Genomic DNA, 13710 nt, shown 5'->3' on the forward strand with positions numbered 1-13710 from the left:
AGCTGCAGCTGCCAGCCTACGCCACAGCCATAGCAACATGGGATCCAAGCTGCATCTTCGACCTATACCACAGAGCATGGCAGTGCCAGATCCCTGACCTTGAGCAAGGCCAGGCATGGAACTCGCACCCTCATGGATACTAGTCGAATTTGTTCCTCTGCACCACAGCAGGAACTCCCAAAAGATATATTTTTATATATCTTAGTCATATTTTTTTTAATTTGAAATTGTCATGATTTTTTTACTTATCCTGCTATCAGGTTGATTTCAGAATATGTTGGGCATGGCAGCCACTATATAGTCTTACAGAAGAGATAGTCTATAATCATTTTGGTCTTATTCTTTTCATGATGTTTAGCAGTAATGTCTTATAAGATGTTCTCAGAGCCTTTTACCTGTTGATTCACTCTTTATCTCAGTCCACTACTCCTGTTAAATGGGGCCTCACTGCACATGTGTATTTCATCTGCTCCACAAGTAGCTATATCACATGGGAGAATATAATTTAGTCTCCACTGTGGCGCCTGTGGTGCTCCCTGCACATGGACACCAGGGACTCTTTCTTTCATGTCTCTGAACTCATGCAGGAGCCTTCTTTCTACTTGTGATCTTTAAGTCTGCTTCCTTGCGTTATCGAGAGTTCTGCCAGCTCCAGCGAGTTCCCATCGGCCTGCTCCACAAGAGGTATACTGACCCCTGGGAACCCTGGGTCTCACAGTCAAGCTTGTTCTGTCTGAAGCAAACCAAGAAATTCTTTTTTTTTTTTTTTTTTTTTGTCTTTTGTTGTTGTTGTTGTTGCTATTTCTTGGGCCGCTCCCGCGGCATATGGAGGTTCCCAGGCTAGGGGTCGAATCAGAGCTGTAGCCACCGGCCTACGCCAGAGCCACAGCAACGCAGGATCCGAGCCGCGTCTGCAACCTACACCACAGCTCACGGCAACGCCGGATCGTTAACCCACTGAGCGAGGCCAGGGATCGAACCCGCAACCTCATGGTTCCTAGTCGGATTCGTTAACCACTGCGCCGCGACGGGAACTCCAAACCAAGAAATTCTCTGCTGAGTTTCTAAGAAATGCCGACTCTGGGAATGTGGAAAGATGGTGTTCCCTCTCTCCGACCTGCTCACGTTATTCAGAGCCTCAAGTTCATTTCATCTTTTTGTTCCCATGTTCTACTGAAAGGATGACTTAACTCGAGTAACTTCAGAAAGGGGAGAGGTGTTGAGTCATTAAGAGAATTGCTCGGAGCTGAGTGTATGACTAAGTCAGTGAATGTTCCAGGCAGTCTAGTCTGGGAAATTTGAAAGGTTGCATCAGGTTTAGCAGCTCTGTCCAGCTCTAGTCCCAGCCCTGGTCCTGGCCCTTACTCATCTGAGCAGCTCACAGAATTGTGTGTATTCACTTTTCTGAGGGGGAGAGCTGAGTTTATCAGATTCCAAATGAGTTTTGCTTCCTACAGAAGATTAAGAGCTAGTAAGTAGAAAGTATTTGCCCAGTTTTTTGGCCTGCTGAGCCCTTTTGTCTCAAATGACCTTGGCCACTTTGCCCTCAAAATTTTTTTTTCTTTTCTTTCTTTTTTTTTTTTTTTTCTTCTTTTATTTTTTTCTCTTTTGTCTTTTGCCTTTTTAGGGCTGCACTGGTGGCATGGGAGGTTCCCAGGCTAGGGGTCTAATCGGAGCTGTAGCCTCCAGCCTACACCAGAGCCACAGCAATATGGGATCCAAGCTGAGTCTGCAACCTACACCACAGCTCACGGCAATGCTGGATCCTTAACCCACTGAAGCCAGGGATTGAACCTGCAACCTCATGGTTCCTAGTTGGATTTGTTTCTGCTGCAGCATGACGGGAACTCCAAATTTCTGACCTTTAAGAGAAAGATTTGTAGGGGGGTTATCTTCATTACGTGGGAAGCAAGTGCTTGAATCGTTAAGTCCTTTAGCATCTGTTGGGGGAGTGGTGTTTAGAGGGCATATGGAATTTCTGTTTTAGCAAAAGTGATGTCATCAGAACTGAGTAGATGATAGGACATGGGGGAGGGAAGGTTGGGCGTGCAGCTCTGAGACATTGTTCACAGGGCTGGGGTGCTTGTGCTTCATCGCCTCCTGCTATCCTCGAAGTGACCACATTTCACTTTACTGCAGGAAAAACACGCCTGTCTCTTAGGGTACTTGGTGTGCACGAGATGTTCTAGAAGCTGCATGTCGTCTTCATACTCCTGTATGGAAAAGCACCCTGTTTTATTTCAAGTTCTCATTGTTATACAGTGGGACCTCATTGCTTATCCATTCTAAATGCAATAATTTGCATCTACTAACCCCAAACTCCCAGTCCCGCCCCTCCCCCTTGGCAACAAGTGTGTTCTCTATGTCTGTGAGTCTGTTTCTGTTTTGTAGACAGTTTCATTTGTGCCATGTTTTAGATTCCACATATAATGATATAATGAGGAGTTCCTGTTGTGGCGCAGCAGAAATGAATCTGACTAGGAATCATGAGGTTGCGGGTTCGCCCTGGCACTGCTCAGTGGGTTAAGGATCTGGCGTTGCCGTGAGCTGTGGTGTAGGTCACAGACGCGGCTCGGATCCGGCATTGCTGTGGCTGTGTTGTAGGCCAACAGCTGCAGCTATTATGATTAGACCTCTAGCTTGGGAGCCTCCATATGCCGTAGGTACAGCCCTAAAAAAGCAAAAAAAAAAGAAAAAGAAAAATCGTGGGAATTTTTTTTTTTTTTTTTTTTTTTTTTTTTTTTTTTGCCTTTTCTAGGGCCGCATCTGCAGCATGTGGAGCTTCCCAGGCTAGGGGTCTGAATGGAGCTGTAGCCGCCGGCCTACACCACAGCCACAGCAACGTGGGATCTGAGCCGCGTCTCCGACCTGTATCACAGCTCATGCCAACACCAGATCCTTAACCCACTGAGCAGTGCCAGGGATCGAACCCTCAACCTCATGGTTCCTAGTCAGATTCGTTAACCACTGTACTACGACGGGAGCTGAGAAAAATATTTTTAAATCAAACAGATGAAATTATATGCAGATTCTGTCATGGATTAGATATAGAATAACTATCTCTCAATTAAATAGCATTTTATTATACTATATACAAGGCATATTTAGGTACAACTAGAAATTTAAGTCATAAGCCTGTCCTAAATGTTTTCTATAGAAAAATTACCTCAGGTTTAGAGTACGGTGTTTGGTACCGTGTAATAGCCCACGAAAGCATAGTTAGGTGTGCACAATAGAGTAGCCGCTTACATTCTGCAGCAGGTTCTTCCACCATGGTGTGGGGTTTTTTTTTTGTTTTTTTTTTTTTTTTGGTTTTTTTGGCTCACCCATGGCATGTGGAAGTCCCCAGGCCCGGGACCGAACCCACACCTCAGCAGCCGCTGCAGAGATGATGCCAGATCCTTAACCCACTGCACCATGTCAGGAACTCCTCCACCTGTGCATCATAACCTGAAATAGAAAAGGACTGAGCCAGGCAGACATGGGATTCTTTTCATTGCCTGGGTGTCCCCCCGGGGTCCGTAGGATCTTCAGTTGTATGAGAGGAGCTAAGGTGTGGCCTCAGTTTCGGTCTCTCCTACTGATGACTGTGACTTTCTGCTATTTCACCAGAGTGTGCAGTCTGTGGTTTAATGTAAAGCAACCTGTTCTTTGAGAAATCTTCTTACATATAGATGGTGTTGGGTCTTGATGGTTTCAGGTGCAAGGAGGTGACGTCATAAAATGGCGCTTCCTCCAGGGCCCCCAGTGTCCCCCTGGCCTTCCTGTGACTTTGAGTTCTGCTGCTGTGGAAGATGCACAGCATTTGCCCCTCTCTGTTTTGTATTCATGGATCTCTGTCCTTGGGGCCTGGGATAGGCCTCAGACATTCCACAGCTACCTGGAGGACATCATCAACTACCGCTGGGAGCTGGAGGAAGGAAGCCCAACCCGCTGAGGGAAGCCCGTTTCCAAGACCTGCCTCTGCGCACCCGCGTGGAGATCCTTCACCGCCTCTGTGATTACCGGTTGGATGCTGATGATGTCTTCGATCTTCTCAAGGTGTGTAGCTGTCAGGCGGCCCTCTCTTTTGAGCAAAAATTAGGAGAAGCCAGTGTTAGGATAGTGGCTGGTTTGGGGACTCCTGTTGATCATAACAGTGTATATACAGTCATGACCACTGTCACTATGGGAATCCATGCCGTGCTCTCGTGACAATATCTTATTCTCTTGTAGTTTCATCTCTCTTTTGGTTTGTCTGCCTTTCTGTGTACTGATTCCCCGCTGATACAGGACTGACCATAGGCTCCTGTTTTCTTTGTCACCAGCCAAAATGCAATCACATTAGTCACTGGTTTTATGTCCTGAGCTTTATTTTTTTTTTTTTTTTTTTTTTTTTGGCTGCTCCGTGGCATATGGAGTTCCCAGGCCAGGGATCAGATCTGAGCCACAGTTTCCGCTTAAATGGTAGCTGAGACAATGCTGAATCCTTAACCCACTGTGCCGGGTTGGGGATTGAGCCTGTGTCCCAGCGCTCCCAAGATGCCACCGATCCCAGTGCACCACAGCGGGAACTCCTGAGGTCTGAAATGTGACTTGGCAAAAATGAAATATTTATAAGAATTCCCAAGGACTTTGACCTACCCCCCACACACACACCCCGCACACATGCACACCCTTTACAGAAGTGCACTGGGCAAGGGGTGTGGACCCCTTATCTTGTCTCGGGAGGAGGGTACGGGCCTTTGCTTTTCACCCACCAGGAGTCAGTCCAGATTTGTGATGTCTCGGTTCTCTCTGCTTGAATGACTACATGCAGCTCAGGGCCCTCTCTGCTGAGGTCTCAGGGCTTGGGTTGAGGGGTGAGGGGGTGGCCAATCTAGCCACCTCAGACCTAGCGATGGCGGGTGAAGCTGCCACAACCTCAAGTGCTGCTCTGTTGGAGTTTGTTCCTCTGGGGGCACACACCTGGGATACCTGTCCAGACCAAATAAGTCATACATTCATCAGAAATCCTTTTGGTTCATCTGTTTTTTTGGTGAAGTGGGGCAATAATGGGCATAGGGAGCATTTGAAATACATCCATATCCTGTTCTTAAGAAAGGCACCTTCTTCCCCTTCTGTGTTTTGTGTGCCCTGATTGAAAATTATATAAGATTTTTGGGTATTTTAAATATGAGCTATATCTAAGGGTAAATGTAAAATCTTCAGTTCAGTTTTCTTCTGCTTAGCTTTGTTCCCTGTTTCCCCAAACCTTTTTTCCCGGTTCTACTTAGGGTCTGGATGCAGACAGTCTCCGTGTGGAACCATTGGGCGAGGACAATTCTGGGGCCCTCTACTGGTATTTTTATGGAACACGAATGTACAAGGAGGACCCCGTGCAAGGAAAATCCAATGGCGAGCTCTCTTTGAGCAGGTACCTTCTTCAAGGTCAGGGCTGCCATAGCTAGCCACTGTACCTGAAATCACTAAAATTAAATACATCAGATTTCTGCAGCACAGGAGTTCCCTGGTGGTGCAGTAGGTTAAGGATCCGTCGTTACCGCAGTGGTTTGGGTGGCTGCTATGATGCAGGTTTGATCCCTGGCCTGTGAACTTTTGCATGCTGTAGGGACCGCCAAAACCATAAACAGTGAATTCTGCAGCACAAATTTTTTTTCTCTTATGAAAGAATTAGCTGTAGCAGCATCCCTACAAAAGATGGCAAGAAATATTTCCTACTAAAGTAAAAAGGTTTCCTCTATAGCTCAGCTCCCTACACTCCCTACTCTGCAGACCTTGTGGCAGCCCCTTCTCAGGGGCAACACAGCACTCCCCAGGCACCTGCCCAGTCCAATTTGGTTCTGGAGAGCGGATGGTCTGCCCATCAGTACAGGTGGTGCCTCCCAAATAGGGGCCTCCTCCCACCGCCCTCTCCTCCAGATGCTAATGTTGTGAGTTGTCCGTTCCTTGTTGGGGTTACCCTGCTCTTCCCCTGTGGCTGTTGGATCTCATCCAATTTGGTAACCTCAGGGCCAAAAATCAAATTACTAGTTTATAAATCATTTTTAATATATCAATGCTATAACAGAACATTCCACTTAAGGTACTATAACATTCTATTTAATGTACTATTTCTTAGGGAAAGCGAAGGACAAAAAAATGTGTCAGGTGTTCCTGGGAAAACAGGAAAAAGAAGAGGAAGACCCCCAAAACGGAAAAAACTGCAGGAGGAAATGATAGTGAGGTGAGGAAATCTTTAGTCTGTGATGGTCATGGGCCCCGTGCTGGAGGCATCCACCCCTGTCCTTGCTTTCTGTGCCCCAAGGCGTAGGGCTTGGGCCGTGGAGACCTGCCCAGGGCTTGGGGACCCAGCTCCTGTGTGCCCTCTGGTTTAATGGCGGGGACTCTGATGGGGCAAGCGCTGCCTGGACTGGACAACGGTGTGGTACAGGGAGAGCGCGGCAGCAGTCATTCATGAGCTTAGGAGTTACCGTGTTGCTAGTAAACATGCTTTATTTTGTTTATAATACAATTTCCTACGAAGAAGAAAAGGTAAGATGTTATACATCTTTATTGTGTTTTTTCGCATTTTATTTTAGCAAATAAAAAAATTGTTACATTTGGGAAATTTTATTTAATATATCCTTGTCTTTTGGAATTCTCACCATGTGGCTCTCTCAGTATAAAATGTGACCTGTACATTGTTACTGTACTTCTGCCTTTTACTCTGGATCAGACCTTTCATTAGTCACTTATGGAAGTCAGGTCATAGTCTTAAAAATTCTGATAACACAGGACAAATTGCTTCTTCCCTCTATGTTGTAGAAATACTAAATAACCTAAATGCCTGAAGTGGGCTGGAGCTCAGTGTGTTGCTTGCTAGACACCAAAAAATAGCACTAAGAATCAGATTATGAATAAATTAGTCAGAATTTGATTTTTTTTTTTTAAACACTTAAGGATCAGCATTCCACTTAACTTTCCAGAAATTTGTCTATAGGAGTTCCCATTGTGGCTCTGTGGGTTGAGAAGTGGCATAGTATCTGGGAGGATGCGGATTCTATCCCTGGCCTCACTCAGTGGATTAAGAATCCAGCGTTGCTGTGGCTGTGGTGTAGGTTAGCAGCTGCAGCTCTGATCCAATCATTATGCTGCAGGTGTGGCCCTTAAAAAAGTTAAAAGGCATAGATAGCTGCCTTACAGAAATTTGGTTACAGATTGTAGCTTTCCTCCTACCATCATTTGTGAGAAAGGTCCACATGCCAAAGTTTTAGCCAAAAGAAAAAAATGGATTTCCTGAGTGGGATGGCCAGAGAATCCATTTAACAAGCATTCCTGCGTTTGTGCCACCCTCTACTGGTGATTTTATTCTTCAGAGCTCTGTAGCCAATACAGTGTTTAAGCGTTTATAACTTCAATACAACTTTATGGAATCTAAAACCAAAACTAGTGAATATAACAAAAGAGATGCAGACTCACAGATGAAGAGAACAATCTAGTGGTCACCGGTAGCAACAGTGAAGGTGGGAGGGGTGAGACGTGAGTAGGGAGTTAAGAGACACAGACTGGTATGTATAAAATCAACAAGCTGCAGGGATGTATTGTACTGCACACGGGGTATGCCAGTATTCACAGTACCAGTCAGTGGAAGATTCCCTTTAAAAATTGTGACTCACTGTTGTACACCTGTAACTGTACCTCAGTTCAGAAAAATTTTTGTTAAATAATGGTGAAAACCGGAGTTCCCGTCGTGGCGCAGCGGTTAACGAATCTGACTAGGAACCATGAGGTAGTGGGTTTGATCCTTGGCCTTGTTCAGTGGGTTAAGGATCTGGCGTTGCCGTGAGCTGTGGTGTAGGTTGCAGATGCGGTTCGGATCCCGAGTTGCTGTGGCTCTAACGTAGGCCAGTGGCTACAGCTCTGATTGGACCCCTAGCCTGGGAACCTCCGTATGCTACGCAAGCAGCCCAAGAAATAGCAAAAAGACTAAGAAAAAAAGAAAAGAAAGAAATGGCAAAAAGACAAAAAAACCCAGAATGATGAAAACCAAAAATAGTAAGATATTGATGCTAGTTTAGTATTTCCCACTGTGGTGCAGTGGATTATGGATCCCGTATTGCCACAGCTATGGTGTAGGTTGTAGCTGCAACTGGAATTCCATCCCTGGCCTGAGAATTTCCATATGTGGCCCAAAGAGAAAAAAATAATAAGATATGCAGAAGGGGCAAAAAAAAGGAGAAAGTCAGCCCCTAAAATAAATTGTTTTTTAAACAATTTAAAAATAATAGTTCCGGAGTTCCTGTCATGGCTCAGTTGAATCTGACTAGGAACCATGAGGTTGCGAGTTCAATCCCTGGCCTCCCTCAGTGGGTTAAGGATCCAGTGTTACCATGAGCTGTGGTGTAGGTCACACATGGCTCGGATCTGGCATTGCTGTGGCTCTGGTGTAGGCTGGCGGCTACAGCTCCAATTAGACCCCTAGCCTGGGAAACTTCATATGGCCCTAGAAAAGACAAAAAGACTTAAAAAATAAAAAAATAATAGTTCCTGTTGTGGCTCAGTGGAAACGAATCTGACTAGCATCCATGAGGGTGCAGGTTCAATCCCTGGCCTCACTCATTGGGTTAAGGATCAGGCATTGCTGTGAGCTGTGGTGTAGGTTGCAGATGTGCCTCAGATCTCACGTTGCTGTGTCTGTGGTATAGGCCAGCAACTACAACTCCAATTCAACCCATACCCCGAGACCCTCCATATGCTGTGGGTGTGGCCCTAAAAAGAAAAAAAAAAAAAAAAGAAAAAAAATTTTAAAGAATACATCAAATAAAATTTAAAATTCTGCCCCCCGTGACACAAATTACATTTAATTCAGTAGGCCCCCCTGTTGTGGCTGTCACATTGGATGCAGCAGTACAGGACATACTCATTCCCTCAGGATGTGTGGGGCGGTACTGGTTTAAGTAGTTGATAACAAACCAGAAAATCCAGGGAACGTCTCTTGACTCAGAGATTTTTAAGATTGTTGTACCAATGAGCCCAACATCCCGTGAAGTGGGTGTTATTATCGGTTCCGTTTCACAGGGAAGTCAGTTGACTTTCCTAATTTCCGTGGTTAGTGGCAAGCCTTGGGCAGGGTGGCCTGACTTTAGTTGCGTGTCTCAGCTCTGCCTTCTGGGGGGGACGATTAGAACTCCTGGCATTCAGGGCAGCCCTCAGTCAGGGAGGGAGGCACCGGAGTCCTGACGGTTGTCTTTCTTGGCATCTCACTGCTGACCAGGACCCCCTGTGCAGGGTGCTCTGGGTGCCGTGTGGCCTTGCCCTCTGCACCAGCACCCACACCCCGTGGATGCGCCTGCTGTAGCCAGCCTTCCTCCTGGCCTTGCTCTTGGGCACACTCTCCAGGTGTCTTCCTTAAGGGAGCACAGAATAGGTTGGACATGTCTTTATTTGGTGCCTCGTTTTTCTGTGTTGCAGTGAAAAGCAGGAAGAAAACTACTTGGCATCGGAGCCACAGACAAGAAATGGTAACCGTCTTTGCTGGAGGCTGCATGAACGTGATTGACTTGCGTCATTTTCCAGACACACAGATCGTTAGGACTCTTCCAGCAGCCTTGTGACTTCCTGGCCCTTCACACATCACCCTGTGCCCACCTCTTACTGACACATAACCTGAGATCAGGACCACGTCTTTTCATTTGGGCCTTGTCACCAATGCTCGTACCTAAGGCCTAGCAAAACAGACATTCACCCTACAGTTGATCAGGCAGCTTCTCCAAGAACTTGATAGCTAGCGGCCTTCCTTCCTTCCTGCTTTACTCCCTCCTTCTCTCCTTCCCTCCCTTTTATGGCTGCACCCACTGCATATGAAAGTTGTCCACATCAGGGATCAAACCCGTGCCATTACAATAACCCGAGCTGCTACAGTCGGATTCTTAACCCACTGCACCACAGTGGGAACTCACCAAGAGCTTCTGTCTTAGGAAGATCCCAAGAGCTGTCCGATATTGCCTTCAGGCATTCTTCTCTCTTAATTGTAAACACTGATAGTAACAGGAAAATCAGAGTAACATTATCAAACGTAAAACATAATGCATCTCTCCCTTTTTTTTTCTTGTTTTTTTTAGAGCCACGCCTGTGGCATATGGAGGTTCCCAGGTTTAGGGGTCGAATTGGAACTGCAGCTGCCAGCCTACACCACAGCCACAGCAACGCAGGATCCAAGCCAAGTCTTCGACCTAGACCACAGCTCATGGCAACACTGGATCCTTAACCCACTGAGCAAGGCCAGGGATCGAACCTGCATCCTCATGGATGCTAGTCAGATTTGATTCTGCTGAGCCACAGCAGGAACTCCACATCTCTCCCTTTTCTGATTTTTGTCATTACCCAGGATGCAAATGTAACGATAGAAAGGGAAAAGGTCCGATTGGAGTCTTTTGAATGAGCCCATCTCTTTCCTTCTTAGGGTCACAGGGGCCAGGCCAAGGCTCATGGTGGCTTCTGTGCCAGACAGAGCAAGAGTGGAGGCAGGTCACCGAGAGCTTTCGGGAGAGGACCTCAATGCGGGAGCGGCAGCTGTACAAGCTCCTCAGCGAGGACTTCCTGCCCGAGATCTGCAACATGATCGCCCAGAAGGTGCGTGAACGGGCTTCTCTGCTAGGCGTGCCTCTCTGTGCTGGGCAAGAGGCTGCAGGGTTGAAGGGTCTCATCATTTATTAGAACACATTCTGCTGCCCCCTGCCAGTGCTGCATTCCCCTATCTGGTCTCATCTGGTGTGCACTCCCGCCCTTCACTGTGGGCCATCAGTGCCCCTCGCCAGGCCTCACAGTGGCTGCCCACTGCCTGGGACCAACCTCCCTTTCTCATGATGCTCCTCAGGAAGCACCCCCTGCACACCAGGCATGTCTCAGCATAGCTTCCCCCGAAAAAGATGGTGCTTTTTTCCTTTTTAAAAACTTATCCTCTCGTCAGTCGCCGATGACCCTCGCCTCTGAAGAGAGCTGGTCTTTGTGCCCCCCACCCCTCCGGATCAGGGACTGTGCGTCTTAACTCATTTTGACCCCATGGGTGACCTAACGTAATGCCTTTTCCCTGGTTGATACTCAATAATCATTCAGTCTCCTTACTTCACTTCAGTAAATCTGACACTTCATATTGTTGATAGAAGGCAGGTAAATGTGAGCACTGCCCGTGACATCTGAGGAGAAAATGTTTTTAGTTCTTGGTGCAGCACCTCCAGGGAGGTTACTCGATGTGTCATGAATTCAGTAATAATTCTAACCATTCAGCAGGTTGGTGCTTTGGGGTGAATTCTAGAAAGTTGCCATTTTCCAACAGCAGTACTTCAAGAAGGACAATTTCTTGGATGAGGAAAAAAAAACCCTGCATTTCCCCATCAATATACTTAATTCCATTTACTGTACTTGCACTTGGCTTTTGTGAACCACAACCCACTGTGACCATCTTTCTAGGATATGAAATATATGATCTACTTTTCTTAAAATAATTATTAAATGAAGGTGGTTTTGTACCTTTACAGAACCTTGTATATGATTTGTTGATGTGATTAATGAACCTGAAATCATCTGTGAGCCGTGTTCCTAATCTACTTAAACCTTTTATGATTTCTTCCTTGTTACCTGTGATATTCAGCCTATGACTTTTTTTTCTTTTATTTTCAGGGCCTCACTGGTGGTATTTCCCAGGCTATGGGTCTAATCAGAGCTACGGCTGCCAGCCTATGTCACAGCCACAGCAACCTGAGATCCAAGCCATGTCTGAACACCACAGCTCATGGCTACGCCAGATCCTTAACCCACTGAGCGAGGCCGGGGATGAAACTTGCCACCTTATGGTTCCTAGTCAGATTCGTTAACCACTAAGCCACGTCGGGAACTCCAAAGCTGATGGTTTTGATACAAAAAATTTCAAAAGAATTTATTCTTTGCAAGAGAAGAAAAAAATTAAGATAAACCTTTAATATAATTTTCAAGAACCATGAAAGGAGAAACAAAACAAAGCAAAAAAAAAAAAAAATAGATTTGATATTGTGACAGCTGTAGAGTACTGTAAAATTGCAAAACTCAGTGAAATGGGTTGATTCCCCAAAAAATCCAGAATCTAAATTATGCAACGGGACACTCCCATTCTGGCTCAGCAGAAACAATTCAGCTAGTATCCATGAGGTTGCAGGTTCAATCCCTGGCCTCACTCAATGGGTCGGGGATCCAGTGTTGCCATGAACTATGGTGCAGGTCGCAGACCTGGCTCGGATCCCAGGTTTCTGTGGCTGTGGCATAGGCCTGCAGCTGCAGCCCTGGGAACTCCATATGCCTCGGTTGCAGCCCTGAAAAGCAAGGAAATCAGTAATGCGACAAAACCTTAACAGACCAGTAATTAAGAGAAAAGACTTTTCACAAAAGGATCCTGTCAGGTGCTCCAGAATTGTTTGGTTTTATTCACAAGTTTTGTTTTCTAAGCCTTCAATAAAAAATAATTTCCAAACATTTCAAAAATGAGGAAAGATAAAGAACAAACAAAACCAACCAACCAACCAAAGAAAAGGAGTTCCCGTCGTGGTTCAGTGGTTAACGAATCCAGCTAGGAACGATAAGACTGTGGATTAGATCCCTGGCCTTGCTCAGTGGATTAAGGATCCAGCATTGCTGTGAGCTGTGGTATAGATTCCAGACTTGGCTTGGATCCCGAGTTGCTGTTGGTCTGGCATAGGCCAGTGGCTACAGCTGCAATTAGACCCCTAGCCTGGGAACCTCCATATATGGCAAGAGCAGCCCTAGAAAAGGCAAGAAGACACACACACACACAGAAGAAGTGAATTGGCTTCTGTGTCCATTAAGATAAAGATATCTTGGCATTCCCTTTGTGGCTTAGCAGTTAACAAACCTGACTAGGATCCATGAGGATTCAGATCCCTGGCCTCGCTCAGTGGATTAAGGATCTGGTGTTGCCATGAGCTATGGTGTAGGTGGCAGACGTGGCTCGGAACCCACGTTACCGTGGCTGTGGTGTAGGCCTGCAGCTGCAGGTCCAATTCAACACCCAGCCTAGGAACCTCCATGTGCCTTGGGTGTGGCCCTAAAAGGCAAAATAAAAAGATATCTTAAGTGTTCCTATCATGGCTCAGCAAGTGGTAATGAACCTGACTAGTATCCATGAGGACTCAGGTTCAACCTTTGGCCCTGCTCACTGGCTTAAGGATCCTGTGAGCTGTGTTGTAGGTTGCAGACAAGTGGCTGTGGCGTAGGCCAGTGGCTACAGCTCTGATTTGACCCCTAGCCTGGGAATTTCCACACGGCATGGGTGCAGCACTAAAAAAAAAAAAGATATCTTAGAGCCGTATTTTTGGTGAGTTTAAACACACTCTTCAGGAGTTCCCGTCGTGGCGCAGTGGTTAATGAATCTGACTAGGAACCATGAGGTTGTGGGTTCGGTCCCTGCCCTTGCTCAGTAGGTTAAGGATCCGGCGTTGCCGTGAGCTGTGGTGTAGGTTGCAGACGTGGCTCGGATCCCGCGTTGCTGTGGCTCTGGCGTAGGCCGGTGGCTACAGCTCTGATTCGACCCCTAGCCTGGGAACCTCCATATGCCGTGGGAGTGGCCCAAGAAATGCCAAAAAGAGAAAAAAAAAAAAAAAAGATAAATACATTCTTCAAGTAAAGGTCATTTCTTCACCAAAAGAATGATAACTCATAACCCATTAAAGTTATGCTGAAGTCTATGATAGAGGAATATTG

General features: G+C 46.3%; 1 protein-coding gene across 1 annotated transcript in view; it reads left to right on the plus strand.

Moving 5' to 3' along the window:
- LOC100737051 (cat eye syndrome critical region protein 2) overlaps nt 1-13710 on the plus strand; it is a 125860-nt gene that overhangs the window by 87618 nt on the left and 24532 nt on the right. The window contains 6 exon segments of the mRNA XM_021092503.1: nt 3859-3920; nt 3923-4041; nt 5256-5395; nt 6101-6205; nt 9433-9482; nt 10424-10593. Coding sequence (XP_020948162.1) covers nt 3859-3920; nt 3923-4041; nt 5256-5395; nt 6101-6205; nt 9433-9482; nt 10424-10593 — 646 coding nt within the window.

This window comes from Sus scrofa, chromosome 5, assembly GCF_000003025.6.
Source record: "Sus scrofa isolate TJ Tabasco breed Duroc chromosome 5, Sscrofa11.1, whole genome shotgun sequence".
Taxonomy (NCBI): Eukaryota; Metazoa; Chordata; class Mammalia; order Artiodactyla; family Suidae; genus Sus; species Sus scrofa.